Source organism: Hylobates moloch, unplaced genomic scaffold, assembly GCF_009828535.3.
Source record: "Hylobates moloch isolate HMO894 unplaced genomic scaffold, HMol_V3 SCAFFOLD_14, whole genome shotgun sequence".
NCBI lineage: Eukaryota > Metazoa > Chordata > Mammalia > Primates > Hylobatidae > Hylobates > Hylobates moloch.
Genome location: NW_026652289.1, coordinates 43,348,596 through 43,372,936, shown reverse-complemented (window position 1 = coordinate 43,372,936; position 24,341 = coordinate 43,348,596). Strand labels below are relative to the sequence as shown.

The following is a 24,341-nucleotide window of genomic DNA, read 5'->3' as shown; positions in this document are numbered from 1 at the left end:
TAACATAGGCAATAATTCACAGTGACACATGGGTGGCCGAGAGAAGACGCCAGCCTCCTCTTCCCCTAGCTATTCTGAGCAATGTCTTGCCTTAGGTGCAGCATCCCTTGAAAGAATTTTAAGTCTATATTCAGACTGAATTCATTGCAATGATGTATGAAATGAGCAAGAGACAGGAAAGTGCAGATTCTACATTAGACAAAATTCTATGTTGGAATGTTCAAATTTGACATTCTACATTAAGGCTGTTTACAGTCTGTCCATGTGTTTAATTCATTAGCTGAAACACAGCTAGGAGACTGTGTTGTGTTACAGCTAGGAGAGTGTTATTAGCTGTGTTACAGCTAGGGGACTGTGCCCAGATGTCGGCGTCTGATAGAATCTTCCCTTTGCTCAGAACTGCCTGGATGACAAGAGCATGGAGCCCGTTATCTCTGTGGTGCTTCAGATCCTGAGGCAGTGCTACCCTAAGAGTCCACTTCCCTTGGTCACAGCCAGCAGTGCCTATGCCTTCCCGGTCCCTGGGCACATCACCACTGAACCTCCACATGATCTACCTGAAGGTAAAATAAGTGGGTAACTATGACCTTTAAGATGAGTTTTTGCATTTTGACCATGTTTCCCAGGAACATGGGTGAAAATAGAATTCGTTGTTTTATAGGTCAACCATAATTGTCTATTAAGCTAATTAGAGACGTATATGAAAAAGCAGTTTTGATTTTCATAAACAGGGTGAGAGAAAACCAAGCTCACTTATTTTGTTCTTCATTATTAACTGTCTCTGCTTTGCCTGGTAGCTATCAAATGCCTGTACAGTCATCTCAGCTAATTAAAAAAAAAAGCCTATTTAGAATCCCATGATCGAATCTCTGCAGCATACTGACTGATTGTGGAATTAATTTGCCCTAAGGATGAAATTGAAATAAAACTCTTGTTATTTACAACCCCAGGCTAGTCATATTGGAATATTTGAAAGTATTATTATTTAATCTCTAGGAAGATCTTCCTGTCAAAAGATCCTAGTACAAACAGATTTTCTATAGGCATAATTTTGCCACAATGGTACAAGATGCTTTCTCTGGACTTTTGTTTTAAATAACTTCCTCAATCAAAAAATTAGGGGCTCAATCAAGGTGATATTTAGGTTGTAACACATTTCATTTGTGTGTGATCTCTAAACTTTGGCTATGCTAGTTGCATAAATACGTCTAACTTTCATGGGAGAATCCAGAGTGGTATGCATATGTCATTTTTTCTGCACTTATTTTGCATTCAGTGTGGGATAACTGTTTAAACTTTATGACTTAGTGCCCTGACATGCCTACGTGCACACCATTTATACCGACCAATAAGCATTCATGTGTGGTGGGATATTGTGCAATTAATATTGGGCCCCTTATTTGAGAGAGGAAGAAGAAAGAACCACTGTATGGTGAACATCTAAATCCTAAATCCCAGGCAAAGGGGAAACCTCACTTATTTCACCTCTTTTTCCTCATCCAGAGGATTTTGAAGATGATGGCGATGATGAAGTGGACAAAGACTCTGATACTGAAGATGGGAAAGTGGAAGTAGGTACACCAGCCCATGCTTCTAGTGATGTCCACAGTCACATCACGCACAGAAAAATATTACTTCCTATGTTTGCCCAAGCCCAGTGTAAATTTTAAGAACTGACTTTAGTACTGCCACTCAGTGGTCGTGATGCTCAGTAAATGACAGCTACTGTTATTGATTTCCAAGTTATCATTTTTATCTTGGTAGGTCTGGTACAATGTCTCATTATAAAGTCAGAGGCTATCCTATACATTATTAAGATACCAATACTTTATTCAGATGAGCTTTAGGTACACACTTAACACTTGGAGTTGGTATATTTGATAAGATGTTTTAAGACCCTAGAAAGATTTTCCAGGAAGCTTTCTAGTAGATCTCACCTGCCTTCGTAAGTCACTCTTCTTATTCTTTCTGCACAGGGATGCCGCATTGTACAATTCCATTGACATCAGACTCTGTGAATTGTTTTCCCTTAAGTTGCACAGTGCACAACCTGGCCAGCAAAGAAGTGTTGCTCTTTGGTCCCCCTCCCAAAAAGGCCTATCCTATAGAACAGAGGTTGGCGAACTTCCTATAAAAGTTCCAATAGTAATTATTTTAGACTTTGTAGACCATACAGTCTTTGTCACAACTGCTCAACTTTGCTATTGTAGCAAAAAACAGCGTTAGACAATTTGTAAACAAAAGGGCATGGCTGTGTTCCAAGAAACTTTTTTTTTTTTTTTTTTTTTGAGACGGAGTCTCACTCTGTCGCCAGGCTAGAGTGCAGTGGCGCGATCTTGGCTCACTGCAACCTCCACCTCCCGGGTCCAAGCAACTCACCAACTTCAGCCTCCCGAGTAGCTGGGACTACAGATGCCTACCACCACACCCAGCTAATTTTTGTATTTTTAGTAGAGACAGGGTTTCGCCATATTGGCCAGGCTGGTCTCGAACTCTTGACCTTGCGATCTGCCTGCCTCGGCCTCCCAAAGTGCTGGGATTACAGGCATGAGCCACTGCGCCCAGCCTCCAAGCAATCTTTATTTACAAAAATAAGCAGTGGGACATAGTTTACTGACTGTTTTTCTACAACAAGATTTCTAGACCTTGGCACTGTTGGCATTTAGACTGGATACTTCCTGGTTGTGGGAAGCTGCCTTGTGCATTGTAGGATGTTTAGCAGCATCCCTGACCTCTACCCACTGGATATCAGTAGTACCTACCTCGTTACCCCCCAGGGATGAACCAAAAATATCTCTAAGACTTGCCAAAATCACCCCTAGTTGAGGACCACTGCTCTAGGATAAGAATTCGTCTGTGAATTATAATTCTATTTCCATTTCTGTTGGTGGACACGGACTTTGACAAATTCCTTTAAGTTATAGCTTCTTAATTTTGTTGTCTGTAAAATAAGAGTCAGTAAATTAAGGTCAATCCTGCCTTTTATGACATTTACTGGGGATGAAACTTAAATTTAAAAAATCAAAAATCTCCCCTCCTTTCCTTTCTCTCCTTCTTTCCTATCTGTCTAGAAAGAAAGAGGCTTTTGAATTCTCTATCATGATAATCACTCACCTTGTTGATGGTAGTAGCAGACATATGGGGACTACCTCTGAAGCTACATCTGTAGGTTTAGACTGCTATTGACAGTCTGGTGTTCTCTGGGTTTTGTTGATAAACAGAATCATTTCTGAAGTCATCAGTAGCAAATTGGATCTTTGCTGTGGCTTGATGGTGCAGGCCTGTAGAGTACATGCTGAATTATTTGAATAATACTGTGCTGCTGCAGTCATTCATCAATGCCACTTTCTCCTCCCTTCTTGCTTGCTCTTTGATAACTGAATGTCTGATGCAGAGTGTCACTCGCTTCATGTATCTGATGGGGAGGGACTGGGTTCACGATAGTGCCTGACTTCCCACAGCATGGGAGGGAGGGCATTCAGATACTTCCCTTGGCCCACACTCTGCAGAGGATGGAGGGTTGGGGTAGAGAGAACCCTAAACAAATAAATAAACTCAACTGGCAAAGAAGCACAAGACAAATTGGTAAGAGCTTAAAAACTATTCATCAAAAGGCTTCAAGCCAAGGCAAGAAGATGAGAAGTCAGTGTGAGGATGAGTTGTAGAGAAGGAGAGGAGCATGAGAGTCAGGGCTTGATTTGGAGGCACAACAAGAGCAAGGAAACTGCTGCAGAAAACTGGATTTTCCCTAGGGAAACCAGCAGCATTTGCTGCCAGAGGCATGGAAAAGAAGTCAGGCATATTTTATTTCTGGCCACAGCACTGATCCAGGCCTTTAACCTGTGACCTTCCCATTTGACTATCTTAGGTAATAATTGGGACCAGCCTCTCAGAAAGAATGATTAAGAGGACCTTTTATCTATAAAGGGTTATGAGAGTGGAAAGTAGAGTGCCATGATTTGATTGAAAATCAAGGTCAACGTATTAGATGTGGGCTGTCTTCGCATAAACAAGCATTAGATTCTGACAAACTCTGAAGAAGAGGGTGATAAACAGAGTGAATTCAAGCTCTCCCTTCCTTCTTCCTTCCTTTCCTTTCTTTTTAATTTATTTCTTTCAGGTGCTTTATTGGGTATGATCCATATGCAATATGCTAAATCTTGGGGATGTTAATATGAAACACAAACAGATAAGACATAGTTTTTATCTTCAAAGAGTCACAGTCTAGTGGACTTGGATTTGTCCTTATTAAGTGTTCAAATCACCACCTTCAATGGAGTGGTGAACTCAAGTCTGAGGCAGCCAAAAGACAACGTCCAAAAACTCCAACCTATGGAACAAGAGCCAGAAAGCATTACCTGGATTAGGTGGGTACCAGAATCCTAGCTGGTAAAGGACTGCTTGGGCTGCTGTGAGGACACAGAAGCAGGCCACCTCCAGATAAGAATAAATGCCATTTCTAAGAAATACAAAAGGAGGTGGCAACCTGACTGAGTGCCTGGTTCTCAGAGACTAAGCTCCAGAACTTTGAAGGCAGAAATGGTCTCTGTCACAACTATTAAACTTTGCTGTTGCACTGAGAAAACAACCATGATCAAATGAATGGGTGTGGCTCTGTTCCAATAAAACTTTATTGACAAAAACAACCAGTGGGCCATAGTTTATTAACCCCTGCTCTAAGGCTCCGTGGGTCACCTAGTCACATGTGGAATGAATTAGGTTGCAGCTCATGGGTTGAATGACTCTCCTCCCTTCAGATGCACCAGTTGGAGCACAGCCTTATTCACTGGTAGGGACATTCTTCCCAGTGGCCTTCCAGATTGTGTTTCCATTAGTGCCACCCTGGGCCGTGGCTGAGGTTGCAGTGGAGGGGGTGGAGACAAGCAGGAATTGATGGATGAAGCTGCAAAGCACAAGAGTGGGGGCCATGGAATTGGTCGTGGTGTGTATACTGTACCTGAAAATATCATTAAATGGAACTCATGGGAATTACTTTTCTTTTAATTTGAAGTTTGGAGAAAAATTGTGAAACATAGATGGAACATTGCATTTTTTTCCCCCTTGGATCAGGAATACAAACATTTATTTTCCATGTTTATTGGATTTAACCTTTCAGGACTGCCAGGTTTTTCCTTAATTAATGAAATGTACTTATAAAACATATGGTATTTTTTTCCTCTATTTCATTAAGAAAACTTAATCTAGGATATGAAAAGATGCAGAGACTGGGCTGGTTCATTCCTGGTGTCTTTTCTCTGTAAGACCCTACAACCCTTGGAAAACACACAAGTATTCAGAGGAGAGTCACCATCATCATTAAAAGGTTTCGAAATGATGATCTATCAAGAATAAAAGATAAAGTGCCTGGGATTATTCAATCCAATAAATAAAAGACTTGTGGTGCCTTGGTAAATTTTTAAATGTACAAAGGGATAAAGATGTAGTAGGAGAATACCAGCTCCTCCCCAGGTCTCGTAAGGATCGATATAATTTCTCTCCTGCCTACTTCTCAAATCTCATCTCCTGCAATCTTCCCCTTATTCTGTATGCATCAGCCACCTTCCTTCTGTAAGCAAATTGAAGCTTTTTCTTCTGTTAATAATTCACTGCTAGGCCTGTGCATAGCTGGCTTTTTTTTTTTTTTTGCCATTTAGGTCTCAGTTAAAACATTACCTCCTTATGAGTCCTCCTGAGATCTCCTAATCCAAACAGCCTCCCATTCCCCAATCTTAGTCACATCATTCCCTTTTATCATTTCAAGGGGAGTTATAACTGTTGGAAATTAACTTATTCATTTGTTTACTTTCTTCTTTACTGTTTTTCTTCTCTTGCTAAAAGGCAAATACCATGGAAGCATGGATGTTTGTCTGTTCCATTGTGACCGAAACTTCAGTACCTAGAAGAGTACCTGCTCACAGTCAGTGCTGATTATATGTTTGTGAAAAGACTGACAAACCTAAATGTCAAAGATAGATAAAGAGGGACAATAATTACAATGATGCTGACGATAGTGGCGATGAGATAAAGAATTTCTTTTATAATTTGCTTTATCGATTACGTAGTTTATCTCATTTTATACAAATTTTTATTTCTGATGAAGGCTGATAAATACTGACATAAATGCTGAGACAAGTTGTTTATCTTCTTTCTTTTTATTTTAAAAATACAATCCAGAATAACAAGTTCTTCACTGGGTGGTCTAGTGCTATAATTTGGAGGCAAGAAATCCATGTCCTAAGATTCTGAAGAAGCACATACATGTCATGTCTTGGTGCTTCTCAGGGTGGATTTCCTGATTGTAATCTCTTCTATGACTATTCCATTGTAGGATGATGACTTGGAAACAGATGTGAACAAGCTGAGTTCCAAACCTGGTCTTGACCGACCTGAAGAGGAACTGATGCAATATGAGGCGATGTGTCTTGAGCTCTCCTATAGCTTTGAGGTAGAACATATGCCGTGGTTCTGATCTTTGACGATGCATGATGGGTTCTTTGCAGATCCTGGGAGGCCAAACCAGGGTGTCCAGATGGAAAGCATTGCTCATCATTAGCCATATGCTTCTGGGCTCTTCCTTAGAGAAAAGCAGAATGCTAAGCAAAAATGGGAAAAGGTGGCAAAAATGGAAAAAAGTTAGGATGTATGCAAGGGTTCTTCAATCTGACACCTTACACTTAGGATGGATACACAGTCATGTGCTACATAATGACATTTCCATTGATGACAGGCAGCATATTTCACGATGGTCCCATAAGATTATAATACTGTATTTTCACTGCACCTTTTTATGTTTAGACACACAAATGCCATTGTGTTACTGTTGCGTACAGTGTTCAGCACATTAACATGCTGTACAGGTTTGTAGCCTAGGAGCAATAGGCTACACCATATAGCCTATGTACACAGTAGGCTAAACCATCTAAGTTTGTGTAAGCACACCGTGTGATGTTCATACAACAATGAAATCACCTGATGATGCATTTCTCAGAACATTCACCATTGTTAGGTAATGCATGACTGTAGCGTGAAGGTACACATCACTACCTATTGTCTGGTGGGCAGGGTGCCCTGCCCCCATGCACTGAAAAAGCAAATAAAAATTCATGATGATTTAATTGTTCTTATGCCAAAGTGGGACCATTGTCCTAGACGGCTTTTTGAAGGTGGATATACTGACTTCAGCCTTCCTTTGTTAGTGGAAACAAATTGGGAACGTTAGACCTGGTGATGCTAATTCTGTGCTGAGTTGCTGCTGCCACTGTTGCTGCCATCAATATTTTAGACCTGCTTTTTGATCTCCATTATTTTCTTATGGCTCTTAGTAATCATGAATTTGGCTACATCTAAGGGTATAAACTAAGTCACGTGTACAGAGGGAGTTAATATATTCTATTTGACTTCAGAAAGCAGAAGGTGATCAGTGATAATAGTTTCAGGGAAGGAAATTTCAGTTTAGTATAAAAATGTTTTTCAAATAAACAGAATTATTCTCAAGTGAAAGGCACTGCCTTGGGGTGCAGTGAGGCCCCCATAAATATGGTTTTCCAACCAGATTGTAATTTAGTGGGGGTCTTGAAGGCATTCAAATACTGTTTAGCATTGGACTAGACCCACCAAAAGCCCCTTCCAAACGTGAGTTTCTGTGATTCTGTCATTTATTTGACTCTTGAAGGTTAGTCTTTAGTTGACCTTGGAAAAAGCTTCCAAATTCACAGGATTTATGCTTAGCTCTGTGCCCAGAGAGTAAGGACAGGGATCAAATTGTATTCCCTACCTGGAAGGACACACTAACATATTGTATTCCATTTTGAACCTGAAGGAACTGCAGTCCAAACTTGGAGATGATTTGAACTCTGAGAAGACTCAGTATGCCAATCACCACCACATTCTGGCTGCTGCCTCCTCAAAGCAGCATTGCTACAACAAGGACCAAAGTTCCTGTGGGCAAGAAAGAGAAGATGCTGTCCAGACTTCCCTTCTGTGCATGGTGAAGACGGGAAGGTCCACTGTGCATCTAGGCTCCAAAAAAAATCCTGGAGTGAACCTGTACCAAAATGTGCAATCCAATAGTCTCAGGAGAGATTCTTCTGAAAGTGAAATCCCTGACATTCAGGCTTCCCTGAAAGCAGATGCCTGGGACGTAGATGCAATTTTCTGCCCAAGGATGAGTGCCTCCTTTTCTAATTCCACTAGGACTGGAGAAGCTGTCAAAGGAATAGATAAGCTTCTGCAGACACATCTGAAGTGTGTCCCTTTCCACGATCCCTATCTTTATATGGCCAAAGCCAGAAGAACCAGCTCTGTGGTGGACTTCAAGATGATGGCATTTCCTGATGTCTGGGGACACTGTCCCCCTCCCACCACCCAGCCTATGTTGGAACGCAAATGTGGAGTCCAAAGGTGATGGCGCTACTGACTTAGGAGCTCATTTTTTTATGTTCATTGATAATTTTATAAGTAAAATGGTTTGTACAGATAACTCTACTATCTGTAGGAAAGTGAGCATTAATCAGGAACATGTCAAAGCCTGTTGGCAAACTGGCCAAACACACAAACTTTCCTTACTGCAAGGACTTTTCAGAATCAAGTGTGGGGTAGTGGTAGACATGCATTTTCTGATGAAAAATTCCTTGGGTAATTCTAGTATGACAACTTATCCTATCTCCATTGCAAACCACTATCACAAAGAAAGATCATCCAGTTTCTCCAAATAGTGGGCTCCTTCCTTAAAAGTAGGTTTTCAGAAAAATCAAGAGCTGATTATTTGGGATCTCTTTTCTTGCTTCCTACAAATTGACAGGGGATCTCTTGCTAATAGAAAGGAGGAGGTGTGCCTCCATTCCACAGCCCCAGCTATTATAGACCCTGGCTTAGTTCGGAGAATAGTTTTGCTGCCTCACGGGGGGCGGGGGTGGGGTGGGGTGGGGGAGTGGGGATGGAAAAGACATTCTCCAGGGAAGAAACACGGGATGATAGATTATTCCCAGAAGGCAGGAAAGGGAGCTTTACCCATGGCTCAGCATATTGAGATTAAAATGAAAACTGCTAAAGGCAAAGAAAACATTATTCTCCTTGAAAAAAACTGTATGCACATACCAAGTCAATGGAGCAAAGTGGGCAGACCAGAAAGTTTTCTTATTATCCATGTCATCAGTAAATTATTCTCTTGATGGTAAATCCCCCAAACTGCTCCCAATTGGAGTCCTGGCTGACATATCCAACCCTACCCCCTGCACTTTATCTGTCATGCTCATTTTTTGAGAAACAGATCACAAGCGCTGTTCCAGCACCATCTTATCCCTGTATAGGACATCTTCCCTCTGAGTCCAGGCCTCATGTCCACCTTTTCTTCACCCTTCTCTCACACCTCTCCTATGAACTGGTTTGGAAATTCAGGAAGGTAATCTGAAAGACCTCCTAAGCTTTCTCTCTCTCTTAGTTAAATATCCCAGATTTTGGTGTTTCTTAGAAGATTGACCTTAGCCTACTGGAGCAGACAGAGCCCAAGGAATATAAATTGCACAAGGGTACACAGGCTTATTGGAGCCTCCCAAACCTTGAAGATGCTGGCAGCTAATAGTCCTAATGTCTTCCTCAAAACTTTCTCAGTGCAAACTACCCTCTTATTCCCACAGCTAGAAAAGTTCCAAAGTCCCCCAACGCAAGTGCTTTTGATAAAATTCTTCAAGCCAAGAATTCTCTAACTGAACTCTAACATCACTACTTCCTACATTCCTACTTCTTATGCAGTTTTATTTTTTGACAGAGAAAGAAGGAGGACAGGGATATTTGTAGTCTCTGAGCTCAAGGTTGAGGTGTTATTAAACTTCTCTGTGCTTTCACATTTCTCTGATGACCCCCAAAGTTCTTCCCAGGTGATCACAGGATGAATGAGCTAGGGAGAGAAGGCTGACCCTTACAATGTTTTCAATTTTCTTTTCCAGGATCAGGATATTTGAGGATATTCGGAGGCTCATCCAGCCAAGTGATGTTATAAATAAAGTTGTCTTCAGTTTAGATGAGCCTTGGTAGGTAGTCTCGTGCATCTGAGGAAGGTGGGGCATGGAGAATTCTGTTAATGGCATGAGAATAGACATGTTTCCTGTTAATAATCCACTCCTCCTCCTAAAACAGCATGATGAAAATTCAGGTTAAAGATCTATAAGAGAAAGCTTATCTTTAAGAATCATCGGCCAGGTGCGGTGGCTCACGCCTGTAATCCCAGCACTTTGGGAGCCCAAGGCAGGTGGATCATGAGTTCACGAGATGGAGACCATCCTGGCTAACATGGTGAAACCCTGTCTCTACTAAAAATACAAAAAGTTAACCAGGCATGGTGACGGGTGCCTGTAGTCCCGCCACTCGGGAGGCTGAGGCAGGAGAAGCGCTTGAACCTGGGAGGTGGAGGTTGCAGTGAGCTGACATCCCGCCACTGCACTCCAGCCTGGGCGACAGAGTGAGATTCTGTCGCAAAAAAATAATAATAATGGAAAAAAAAGAATCATCACACTGTTTTCAAAGAGTAGTGATAACACATATGTTCACATGTTCCTTATTTCATTGTAGGCCTTTGCAAGACAATACTTCCAATTGTTTACGGTTCTTCTCCAAATTTGAGTCAGGAAATCTTCGCAAAGCCATCCAAGTGCGTGAGTAAGTAAAGAAAACCACAGTGGGTATCTCCTGTCAGTTCATAAGAGCAAGCTGTGACTGTCTCTTCCCCATGCTCTGTTCAGTGACCTTGCATTGGTGGCTTGAAATCAGTCATGGTGAGAATATTTATACCATAAAAATTGGCAAACAGTACAAATGAAGGTTTTTCCTCTCAGAGAGTCATTTGTTAAACATTTACCAGTACACCACTAGGGAACTCACTGATATCATAGCTAAGTGAGCCATTCAGTAGAGGTGAACTGTTATTAATGTATCTTGTGTTTCAAATAATGGGTCCATATTTGGGTGTGAGAGCACTTTGACTGGGATGTTTATACTTTGATGCCAAGGCTGATTCTGTTGACCTGGAAGGGTGCATGGGCTTGCTATTCCTGCACTTCTCCATGCCTGTTGCTCTCATTCCTGTGTACTTAGGTGGCAAAAATCACGAGCTTCCCAGAGAAAGGTGAACCGTCCTGCATTCAAGGGAAGATGCAGTACCATGCCTCTCTAGCAGAACCTACAGATGAGCTCTCAGTAGAAAAGGATATCCTAGCCAAGGAAAGTCTAGGGCTGTACAAACTAAAAGAAAGGAAATAAAACACAAATGAATTTTACTTCTTTTTCAGTGTCAGAAGAGACTGCGGTTCTCACTATGTTAAAATTCTTTCTATCATAGCAGTGTGGATATATTTCCCATATACCAAAAGGCAAGATACATGATTCATCTTCTATAGGTGAACTTCTGAAAAAACAGTCCAGAACAGATAATGGTGTGGGGGCATAGACAGACATCAGAATCAGAGTGCCAGGGTAATGTCATCACCTTCCAACCAGGAGACTGAGCAAGTTTCCTAACTCACTCCATGCCTTTATTTCCTCACTCACAAAATGAGAACAATAATCGCACCTACTTCTTAGGGATTTCATGAGAGCTAAGTAATACACTTAACGCTCTTAGAGTAGTACCTGGCACATGGTCAGCACTTAGTCAACATCCGTTCTTACTCAGGGATGCATATTCGCCATTGTTGGAGCTCAGAATTCAGTATAGCTGAGACCTCCTTTATATCCATCTGATGATTCATTTGTGAAGTTTTTCCTCTTTGGGGGAGGTGAAGGGTGATTTTTTTTTTGTACATAAAATATTTAAAGGAAGCCCAACATATAAAACAGAGACAAGTTTAATCAGGCTGAAGATGGGAAAGACAGTCATGTCAAGACTCTTTCTCAGCCTTCTTTGTGTTGTTGGCTTAGTTTCCACTTCTTCCTATGGCTCCTGCTTTTACTATTTCTTCTCTCCAGATATCATGTTCAAAGGATCCAGGAGAGGAGACCTGATTATGAGTCTCCTGGTGGAACAGTTATCAAATCAGGATGTGGTTAAGCTGCTGGCCCGGCTTAGGTCTTTTTCTCTATACATTTTGCTTGGACCAGAGTGTAAAATCCTAAATTCATCAGTTGTGGTCAGGGTAATAGAGTCAAATGACAGTAAACAAACCTGCTTATGGGTAAGGCATTTTTATGATTGCTTTTTGGAGAGAGCACTGTGGGAACAGCAGACAATTTGAGGATCATGGCCTTTCCAGAATCGTTCTTGTGAGTGCCACTCCATGGGTTATGCATCATGTGTTGTATGGTGAGCCCAGTGGTTAGAGTGTGGTGCCCACAGTGACAGTGTGAGGACTGGACTCCATCAGATAGCTCTACTCTGCTCTCATCTGTCTTATACCAAGCTCTAGCCTTTCATAAATCTCACACAATACCATTTACCAGGGGTCCATTGTGGGAGTGTATGAATGGATTGGGGCAAAAACATTTTCCTTTTCATAAGAGCAACGCAAAGAGAATACCAAGAGGATGGAACAATATTTTTTAAAATAAAATATCCTGATAATGTTTAAGTCAAAACTGCATTGCTATTTCTGTTGGTAGAGATCAGAAAAATAATAACCTTTGGAGATATAGTGATGCGGAGAGGATCCCTGAGGGCCTCCTGGGGTGCTGGAAATGTCCTATATCTGGGTAGTAGTCACACAAGTGGTTTCAATGAAAATGAAACGATGAAAATGATTGTTTCATAATGAAAATGAAACAACCTCTGCATTGCTAGCCTAATTCAAGTTTGTTGTTTTACTGGGGGATTTATTTTACTAGGTTATTTGATTTTTATAAACAGCACTGCAAGTTTAGACACTTCCATTTTCCATATGTGGAAATTGAGGCTCAAAAGTAATGTTGATCATCCAATAGCAATGGCATATCCAAACCAGATGTGACTGAATTTTCTCTGGTATATAGCACACTTGCATTTTTTCTAGCTAGATAAAAACTTCATTATAGTTTAATAAAAAGGTATGCTAATATTTCAAAATATTAAAAAGACTAGAATTGGAATGTTCTTAACCCAAAAAAGTGTTAAATGCTTAGGTGATAGATATTTCAATTACCCTGATTTGATCATTACACATTGTATTATTGTATCAAAATATCACATGTACCTCATTAATAAATACAACTATTATGTATCCATAATAATTTAACAAAATTTTTAAATGTGCACTATGGTGTAATTGACTCTTATAATACTAGGAAGCCCCCTCACCTCCACAAATTTCCAAAATCTGTACCCAATATTGTGGTATCAGGATGATAAGTATAAATTACCAGCCGGCTGAGATCCTGGGTCTTAGATCTATAACCCAGAAGCTGAAACATATAGATTCTCAGTGTCTGAAGTTTACCTGAAAGACTTTCCAGATAACCCTCCAGTCTTGCTTCTGATCTGCAGGTTCGAGTATGACTTGCTGGTCAACGCAGATGTGAACAGCACCCAGCACCAGCAGTGGTTCTATTTCAAAGTGAGCGGTATGCAGGCAGCCATCCCTTACCACTTCAACGTCATCAACTGCGAGAAGCCCAACAGCCAGTTTAATTATGGTATGAACTCTTGGGGAGCAGGGGCTTTCTGGAACATGCCAGGAATGACATTTCTTGACTGTTTGGATTCAAAGAGCCTTGCTTGGGTTCAGAGGGTTTGAAGTTGGGCAGAGTTTTGGGTTGCCAGGTGTGGCAAGGCAGGCAGTGGCCCTCGGTGGCACACTGCTACTTTAGAGGGGAGGCTGGGCATCCTCACTCTGCCACACATGACATCCACTGCTTCTGGATTCCCTGGCTCTACCTTGAATTTTTTGAGGTTGGTGAGCGTTCTCATTTATTCCTTCTCTCCATCTCCTAAGTCCCATAGGAGCAAATGCTTTGACCTGCTTTTTTTCCTGCAAGATAGAGGAACAACAAAATCCAATTGGACAACACTGATTTACATTCTTAGAAAGCTCTTGAAGAAGTTTAAATTCTCCTGAATACCCGTGGCCATTTTGGAGGAGATATTCAAGAGAGAAAGGCTGATGAGCAGCCTGTATTTATTTTGAATGTTTCGAGGAATGGAAGTTCTACATACAATTGCTGCATCATATACTAATTGACTGGGTGGCTTTGAATGAGGAATAAGTATTCCCCAGTGTCAAGGTCCAAGTGCAGGATACTGCCTCTATTTTGTAGTGACTAAACAGATTCTTGTGGGTATGAGAAGAGAAAATAGGAACCTTGACATTTATATTCACTTTGTATGGCTATTGTAACAAATTGTCACAAACTTGGTGGTTTAAAACAAGACAAATCTGTTCTCTTACAGTTCTGGGGTTCAGAAGTCCAAAATCAGTTTCTCTGGGCTGAAGTCAAGGTGTTGGGAGAACCGTGTTTCCTCTGGAGATTCCAGGGGAAACTCCATTTCCTTTCCTTTCCCAGCTTCTAGAGTAACATTCCTTGCATTCCTTGGCTGATGGCCCCGTTCTTGCATCCTCAAAGCTAGTAGTGTTCCATCTTCAAATCTCTCTACTTCAGTCACATTGCATCTCTCCTTTTTTTTTTTTTTTTTTTTGTGAGAGAGTCTCGCTCTGTCACCTAGGCTGGAGTGCAGTGGTGTGATCTCCGCTCACTGCAACCTCCGCCTCCCAGGTTCAAGCAATTCTCCTGCCTCAGCCTCCCAAGTAGCTGGGACTACAGGCATGTGCCACTATGCCCGGCTAACTTTTTGTGTTTTTAGTAGAGATGGGGTTTCACCGTGTTAGCCAGAATAGTCTTGATCTCCTGACCTTGTGATCTGCTGGCCTCAGCCTCCCAAAGTGCTGGTATTACAGGCATGAGCCACCATGCCTGGCCACATTGCATCTCTTCAATAGTCAAACGTCCCTCTACCTCCCTTTCACAAGGATATTTGTGATTGCATTTAGGGCTCACCAGGATAATCACCCCATCTCAAGATCCTTAACTTAATCATATCTGCAAATCTCTTTGGCCATATACAGTTAACAGTCACAGTTTCCAGGGATTAAGACCTATGTATCTTTGGGGGTCATTATTTGGCCCAGAACAACTCCCTTTCCCTCATGGATTAATTCCTTTCTGATTTTGTGTAGGGATGCAGCCCACCCTGTATTCTGTGAAGGAGGCTCTTCTTGGCAAACCCACCTGGATACGGACAGGCTATGAAATATGTTATTACAAGTAAGTTAGAGCGCTGTTAGCTTCCTTTTCTCTGTCCTGTAATTTTCTCTCAATTTCCCCCTTTTCGATATTGATCTTATAAACATCAGCAATCTGTGCTTGTCTGCTAAACTGTTTGTTACTCTGTCCTAATGGCCAGTGTCTTGCCCTTCAGAGGTATAAACATATTCACTGGCACCCACAGTAGACCTGAAGAAATACCTTTTGATTTGCTGAAAGAGTTTATCTTCATTTAAACACATTAAAACTTTTAGATCTTAGATATTAGAATTAGATCTTAGATATTAGATCTTAGATATTGTCAGATATTAGAAGTCATAGAGATTCTGCCTGTGATTAGTGTGTCAAGCCTTAGTTCTTTACTTGTTTCTGCTGAACCCAGACAGTGAAATGTCTGAGATGTTCTATCCTGTTTCTATCCACCCCATGGTTTAGTTTTCCAAAGTACAGGAGGGTGAATACGTGACAATTACACATAAGTAACTCCTCCCCATAGCAAGGTAATTTTGTGGAAAAAAAATAAAAGAGGGAGGAGTTTCAAAATTCGTCTTCAATCCTTGATCAGTGGTCAGTTTCATCAGTTTATCCTGCAAAGTTATAATGAACTTTAAATTGTCCATATATTTTGATGAAAGAAATGTGTTCCAGATATCTAGATTGCTTATGTGTACATTTTCTTCAGGTGAAAAATAAAATTCAAATTTATAAGAAAATAAGGATAGGGATTGCTATGCGCGGTAGAATATATATAATTAATTATTAGTTCAGTACTAGTTTCTTATAAAAACTGAGAGACTAGTACTTACTTTCTTAAATAAAGTAAGTTTCATCTCTTTCTGAAATTACTAGAGGCCTCTAAAAAAGTATGATCAGAAATTCTAGAGTTTGGGATAGTTGTCACTATGGAAAAGAAACAGAGTATATACCCTTATGCCTCTTGGCTTTTGAGACTTTGAGGATAGGAGTATTGATAGATGGGAAAGGTCAAGAATCTTGTTGCTGTATCAGATACAAAGGCAAAAATCACCATGGAGATAATGACAGTCTACAAGACACGGAGCCAGGCTGACTAGCAGTCTGTAATAAAAGAGTTGGAGGTATTCAATCCCTGATCTATTAGGATATGAATCTAAAGAGGATTTTTTTATATCCTTTAGAAAAATTGCACAATATTATGACTTTGTTGGTTTTCCATTCACCTAAATGGCAACTACTCTCTGGCTCACCTATCTTAAGACTCTCAGGGCCCTTCTTACGGTTCAGAGAGATTTAGATTAAAAATATCTCAAGGTGATAGTCTGTAACTGCAGAAAAAAAAAAATGAAAACCTACTTTTGGACCTTAGTGTGTCAAGAATGACTTTTAGTTTTCTCTGAAAATAGTTATTCTCAGCAAATGTGAAAGACCCAGCTTAGAGCTGGCTTGGACCTGAAAGTTAGTAACAGATTGGACAAACACAACGTTTTGCATGATTTCCTAATGGGATGTATAAATTCCTGTTGGAGGATGCTCCTCTTGGAATTGGGGAGTAAGAAGGCTAAGGGGACCACGTATTTCCTACAAGAAGGAAGAAGCCACACTTTCAAAAGCACAGCCTTGACCTAAGGAGAACCTATTAGCAAGACAATTAGCATGTGATTAAAGAGCAACAGAGGGATAAGAAAAATCCATGAATATATAATGCAATTCATTTTTCATATTCCAGCCATGAATACAACAGAGATAAATGGATAAGATTGCTACATTGTAATGTAGTTTGTTTTATAATTATTCACCAGGTTGTGTTAACATATTCCCAATAATGTGATGTAACAACAGGACAGATATGTGTAATCTCTATTCACCCACAAATTAGAACACCTCTCTCAATTGTAAAATGATGCCTTAGATTATACAATATCTCTCTCCCTATTTACCCATCCTGATCTTTGAGTTGATTTGCTTTAGAAGAGTTCTTTGCTTCTCTCCTGCCTTTATTATCTCTGGTATATTAATTTGGGAGAACTTTACTTCCCTATTTCCTTGTCTCCAATATATCTTTAGAAACTCTGCTCTATTTCTATTATGCTGTTAAAGTCCCAGATTTGGTGCCATGTTTTAAGAGGATGCCAGGGTGCTCACTGTGGGGACAACTGTGAGCGATGGTGCCTGAGTATGTTTATAGAAGGGTGAAAAGAAAAAGGAACTCAGAAGAAATGGGATTTGCATTTGCATTTTCTTTCCGAAGTTGAAGTTGACAGCAATGATGTCAATGATAAGGACGTGGGCTGACTACTCTGTAGGGCCAATCATCATCAAATGGAAAGTCTCCAAACTATTTTGACAATGCGCCACTAATCAATAAGATATATTTGTATGTGTTCTTACCAGATTAGTTTATACATTTAAAAAAGTATATATGCATTACTATACTAATATATTATGCACATAATAAAGCATGCAAAAAATGAAGAGTTTTAAATTAGGAGAAAAAGATGAAATAAATAATAGTTTATATCTACCTAAGTGTTACATCTTTATGCTATTTATAGCTTAGGGCACACTAGAATTTTGCCATGGAGTTTACCATTAGATGTAGTTATTAATAGTCTTTTTGGTAATTTTGAGAAATTTTGATTAACTTTCTAGATCTGATTAGATTATTTTAACAAAAATGAGGATTACCGAGAAAGACCTAATATTAAGGGTAAGGGGTAGGCTATGTCCATTCTGCCATTTTCTGGTCATTTTGATTGCAATTTAATTTTATCATCAATAGATGGCTTCTTAGAAGATTTTCCTTTAAAAAGTAATTGTCTAGTTTGTGAGGTTTAGTTTAATTTAGGTAATACAATCTGTAAATCAAAGTAAGCTTCTGTAAACTTAAATACCTTGCCGGAAGCTAAAAGCAAAAGAAAAAGGAAGGGAGTTAGCAGTTTCCACTTCTCCCTTTGGAGACCTCTCCCATGCAACAATCGATGCTTAACTAACATATAAAAACTGTAGATGCAGAATATAATGTGTTTTTCATACTCCAGCCCTGGAATACAACAGTGATGAGTGGATAAGATTGCTGCACCATCATCTAGTTTGTTTTATAATTACCCATCATGTTAGGTTGACATCGAGACAGCCATGCCAATCCCCATATTAAATAGTAGACAATTTCTTTCTTACTATCTAGATAATAATCATTTTAAGGAGAAATTCTAGTATTTTCTGCCTGTGGTCAGTTGATCACTCTGCCCCTCCCCTGGAGCACCTCTCACCCCTTCTATTCCACCCCCTGCTCTTCCCCACCTTGATGACCACTAGGCTGGAAAATAAAAAATGCCCCTCAAGAGGGAGGAACAGAAATGGGCAGATTCATTTTTCCCTGCCTCTCGTAAAAATAAGCAAGGGCCCTTTTAGTTTCTTTTTTATTTAGTTCCCTGTGGTCTGCTTCTTCCTCTGATGTGCACAGCCACACACCTTTTTGAATTCTCTCCCAGCTCTGGTCTAAAGTAATTTTGGTGCTGAAGGGCAGAGGGAGGAAAGCTGTGTGCTTAGAGTGGCCATGTAATACACAACGGCTGATCTCTTCTGACATTTATCTCCGCTCGTGAGAGGAGATGGACAGCTCACTCATGAAGATGAATGTCATACAAGAGCTCTGCCATCATGCATCCTTCCGCGGGATCTCAAGAGAGAGATTTGGTGTTATATAGAATATTAGAAATGCTGCAGACACAGGGAAGCCCGGCAACTTCGCTGCTTTGCCTTATTGGATCCTGCTAAGTGAAATGATGCACCCTTGTTAAACAGAGCCATTGTCATTATAAGATTATCTAATCCATTCTCCATCATGGCGTTTGCTTGTTTTATGCACCCTGCTGAAAAGAAACAATGACTTTCCGGCATATTTTTAAGTACAAATGGAAATAACCTGAGTTCATAACTATGCGTTTGTGTACTTGCTCCTTGCTTCATTGAAGTCTTTATGACTATAAAAGTGCAGATCCTTCCAAAGATAAATGGTTCAGGGAATGGAAAAGCAAACAAAAAGTCTTTTAGCTGTGAAGTTGCTGGATGTAGCCAGCCCCGGTCATCTTTGACCCCAGATGACCGATAGGATCCAGCTAATCTTCAAGATCACTCCTGATTTGTGCCAGGCTGCTTCTCCATCTAGACGAACAGATTGAGGAGAGGAAGTTCTTGACTCAAACTTCCACCACTAATTAATGGCGTGACCTTGGGCAAATTATACCAACTTCTTTGAACCTCAGATTCTTCATCTTAAAATGGGATAATAATGGTATCTACCTAATAGAAGTGTTCTGAAGATAAAACGACGTGAGATAAAACACGTGTAAAGGTTAGAACAGTGTCTAGTGCATAGTAGGTGTTCAATGAATGCTAGCAATTATTTTTAATAATTAGTAAAAACATCTTAGTGGCATCAAATACCAATGATGTAAAAGTCATAGTATATGGGCCGGGCGCAGTGGCTCATGCTTGTAATCCCAGCACTTTGGGAGGCCGAGGCGGGCGGATCACGAGGTCAGGAGATCGAGACCACAGTGAAACCCCGTCTCTACTAAAAATACAAAAAATTAGCCGGGCATGGTGGCGGGCGCCTGTAGTCTCAGCTACTCGGAGAGGCTGAGGCAGGAGAATGGCGTGAACCTGGGAGGCGGAGCTTGCAGTGAGCTGAGACTGCGCCACTGCACTCCAGCCTGGGCGACAGAGCGAGACTCCATCTCAAAAAAAAAAAAAAAAAAAGTCATAGTATATGGATCATTTTGTTAGCTCTCATCTTGATTATTTTACATTTTTTTCTATTATTTTAGACTGTAAGTTCATAGGCACCTCTGATTTATGAAGATCAAAACTTCAGATTCTTACTTGCTACCTTGTGCATAAGACATCTTGTCCTTTTTTACCCATTCCTAAGAAGCAGGTGATATAATAAAAAAATTTTAGTTTCTAAGCTAAGCCTACAACTGGGGTTAAATCCTGTTTACTATACTTGTTGTGTGGAATTGCCGTAGGCACTTAACCTCTGTGAGCCTTAATTCCCATCTGTAGAATGTGTGTAATAATACTCACCTTGAAAGGATGTCATTAGGATTGGAGATAATACATTGAACAACCTAATTATTACTCCTGGAGTCTTGGGTCCACATATTATTCAAACTTTAACTGAACAGCTGCTATGTCCAGGTAATGTGGGAAGCATAAAGATAAACAGATGAATAAGCATGGTCCTTGCCGTAAAGTATTGGCCATGAGAATAGGAATGATAAGGGGGCTATCAGGGCAGGCTTCCTGAAAGAGGAAACAATTGAGTTAAATCTTGAAAGGTGAAGAAGACTTAGCTAAATAAGGAAGATGGAAAGGGCTTTCCATACAAAGCAAGAACATGGGAACAATTTAACATAGGAAGGAGAAACATTGCTTCTTGCAAACATCACTCGATATGTCCACATCATAACTGGGAAACGAAAAGAACTTGTTGATGGGATCTCAGTTTATCATGGGTAAAATCAACTGTAGCAAGCCAGGTGATTCACTTTAGAGATTTATCAAACATTTGGCTTTGAAGAAGATCCTGGCAAAGTTTAAAGGCCTCTGCAGAGGAAGGTGTGCTGGAAGTAGAGTCATCTCCTGGACAACTCCTGCTACAAGGTGGCTGCCAGGAGAGTCCAGTGGGGATGCCTGACATTTGCTTTAGGTTCAGCCAGAGTTTAGACCCCAGATGAGGGTTGTAACTGAATTTCCTTTAGCTGAAAGTCATTCTAAATAAGGTGTTAATAATAAGATTTTTTTTTTTGAAATTCCAGCAGCGTGCAACCATCCTGGAGAAGGCTGGCTTGTTGGTGGCGAGCCTTTAGTCTTGCTCAGGAGGATGTAACATCACCAAGCTATGGGGGGTAGCGTGTTAGGTGAGAGAGAGAGAGAGTGTGTGTGAGTGTGAGTGTGTGTGTATGCGTGTGTGTGTGTGCATATTGGTGGTGTGAGAAGGCAGATTTGACATAGTCAGAACTACCATTCGAATTCCTTACACTTCCCTTAAGTCTTGAGCCCATGGAAGCTCAAGAGCTAAGGATTAGCCCATTTTATTTCTCTTTCCATTTCACTGCAGCTGTTTTTTCCTTGGAGTCCAGATTTGGTCTGAATGAGGGAAAGAACATAGAGATAAATACATGGATTTTATTTTTTCTCTCTCTTTCTTGCTGTCTCCTGTGGTTGAATGTGGTGAGGTTGAGTTTGCACAGGCTAAATGTGCTTGTGATGTGACTGTAGTGTACTAATAGTGCAGTGGGGAACTTAAAATGAAGCAAGGCCCATGCCAAATAAGACCAACCCTACTGGCCCTTAGGGACACCTATTATTTTTGAGTCAAGATACAGGCTCTGTCTCCACCGTTTGTAGGCGAAGAACTGGGGACAGTGAGGCACAAGGTGCGTGTTTCCAGCTGCCTTTACATTCATGAATACATGCACATCTGTGTGTGCACTCACACGTATATGCTTACAAGTGAAGCACTCTTCTGCGCTTTGATTGGTTGTCTCTGGATCATTTTATTTCAACTGCTGTTTCCTGTAAAGAGGAGTAATTGACTAGCATTTGTTGTTCAGCAAGGTATAAACTGAGTGTATGTTTGCCCGGAGCCTTTACAAGGGAAATCAGAAAGCAAATAAGAGGTACAGCATATGTAACTTGCATGCTTTCTGAGCTACCATCTGCTTCTTTACATACTTTCTAATAACCAGAGTCATAGCTTTTGGAGAAGCTTCAGAACTTTGGGGCAATCTGGCAAAGTAGACCCAATTAGGCATTGCGATCCATATCACACCATGTGGGAAGACACTGTTTTGAAATTTCTATTTCTGTAGGCACAAAGGAAATGGATTCTATTACTACAATGCCAAAAAGCTGGGTGTGACAGCCACTTGGGGCTTACGTTGTTACAGGTACCCTCCTTTCCCTAGCATGACCAAGGCTCCAGATTGCCATGTTGGAAGAAGCTGAGGGAAGATAAAGGTATCAGGCCATAGTCAGTGGGCTACCAGCTTCCCTTAGTCCCGTTCCTAGGTGTATAAATATTGGAAAGCCACAAAACCATGAGAAATAAAATAACAGATTTTCTATCTCTTTCTTCCATGCTTACTTTTTGCTTAGGTAGGGAGTGGCATGAAGGTAGCAAAAAGGTAGAAAAGAATAACCCATGTTTGTTATATTTTTCAAGAACACACAAGAATAATTACCCACTATTTCTTCCCTTCCCCTTCCCTTTCCCCCAATAAAACCAAAAGCACAATGGACTAGTAAGCCAACGTTGTAAATGTTCAAAGGTGGAATTACATCTTGGTGTCTGGGTGTATTTTGCATTATAATGCAGCGTTGATGATAACATTTCTCAGGAAAGCCTGCACAGCTGTCTCAGCATCAATTGGCGGCGTGTGGGGAAAATATTGCTCAGAATGGACTTCTAGATGCAATTTTCTTTGATACTGTTCTCTGAAGTATCAAAATTGGTTCTTCATCTTTGACAAAGGAAAATATGCACTCTCAAGCCTTACGAAGCTGAACCACATTTGAGGTGACAAATATATTCCTTTGGGAAGAAAGTATTGTACAGTGGAAAGAACAAAGCCTTTGCAGCCAGAGAGATCTGGGTCTCAGTCTTGTATCTACCGTTTAGCTTTGAGCCCTTTGGCAAATTAACTTTTCTAAGCTTTTGTTTCATCATCCACACGATGGGTTGCTGCAATAATAACATAAGATGACATATGTTAAATGTTGAATTGGAACTGAATATATCATGTGACTGCTAATAAATCTACTTGGCAGGTGGAGGAGAAAGGAAGGAGTTGAATCCTATGTGGTCTGGGGAGAGATAGGGATTGGGGGAACCCAAATTTGGGTGATAAAGTTTATGTCTCCAATGGAAACCCAAGAAAAACAGAACTGTTCACATTTTCCTCGATGTTCTAGCTCAGTGACTATATAGCACTCATTTTCAGACAGCAAGGAAAGTCGGTAGCATATATGGCACAATTGGGAGGCAAATGGGCCAGGCTACATGTTGCTGAACTGACTCAAGAACTGGCAGTAAGTTCACTTGTGCATTTCCCTTTTCTCAGTTTCACCCACAGAAATGTTTCAAGTGAAGGCCATTGTGCCAGGACAGTCCATAACGCACAAGATTTATAGCATCTAGGACCCTAAGTGACCCTGCACCCCCCTCCCACCTCTCCCTTATTCTCTTCTCTTCTCCTCCTCTCTCTTTAGAAATCATTATCGCCAGAGTACAGCTGCTGCAGGCGGAGCATCTGGGAAGTGCTACTATACCCTCACCTTTGCTGTCACCTTCCCACACAATGAGGATGTCTGCTACCTGGCCTACCACTATCCCTACACCTACACAGCCCTCATGGTAACTTCTTCTTTACAGCCTCACTCCAGCAGGACTGAAGGGGCTCTTTGAGGTTTTCCTGAGAACATTTTGGAGACCCTGACATCCTGCTGGGGGGCAGAGGGGGATGTAGGGGAACTACAGCCTTCCTAAAGGAGCCAGGTTTTGTTGTCACTGACTTGGTGCTTTCTAATTGTCCCATCTCCTTCCCTGGACAGAGCACAAGGCTGAGCCTTGATCAGTGACATTCCAAAGGCCCAAGTGGTCTGCAAGTTGGGGCAGGACATGGGGGCATTTCTTAAGAGACTCTATCTTTAAAAAGTCAAGTTAAGTGTGAAGTAGGTTGGAGTTGTATGGGAGCAAGACCGTACAAGTAAGCTGAGATGCAAATCTGAAGAAAATTCAGTCATTCAGAGGAATGGAGAAAGCAGGAAGGTAGAGCTTGGGAAACTTCTGAGTCTGTGTGCAAGCAGCCACGCCAACATCTCCAGTGGTTCTGATGACCATGAGCTGGAGGTGGCTAGAAGGATCCAGGATGGAAGAGAAAAGTGTAAGAATAAAACACTAGATCATTGCAACAGAGAACCAAAATCTTTTTATGAGGGAGCGTAGAAGAAGTCAGTGCAGACTCACAGTTAGCATTCCTATGTTTCACAAGGCCCTGCAAAAAGTTCACAAGACGATTGTGAGAAAATGGACTGCTTAAACCATGCAGTTTTCTGTCATTTGAAAAAGCTAGCAA

General features: G+C 40.9%; 1 protein-coding gene across 1 annotated transcript in view; it reads left to right on the top strand.

Annotated features, from left to right (window-relative positions):
- The window catches only part of AGBL1 (AGBL carboxypeptidase 1), an 825,749-nt gene that overhangs the window by 177,301 nt on the left and 624,107 nt on the right, over positions 1-24,341 (top strand). Inside the window, exons 8-16 of the mRNA XM_058427563.1 lie at positions 398-563; positions 1,504-1,571; positions 6,329-6,445; positions 7,820-8,400; positions 9,945-10,028; positions 10,567-10,653; positions 13,445-13,593; positions 15,132-15,219; positions 23,476-23,620. Of these exons, the coding sequence (XP_058283546.1) occupies positions 398-563; positions 1,504-1,571; positions 6,329-6,445; positions 7,820-8,400; positions 9,945-10,028; positions 10,567-10,653; positions 13,445-13,593; positions 15,132-15,219; positions 23,476-23,620 (1,485 nt within the window). The remainder of the gene's footprint in view (positions 1-397; positions 564-1,503; positions 1,572-6,328; positions 6,446-7,819; positions 8,401-9,944; positions 10,029-10,566; positions 10,654-13,444; positions 13,594-15,131; positions 15,220-23,475; positions 23,621-24,341) is intronic.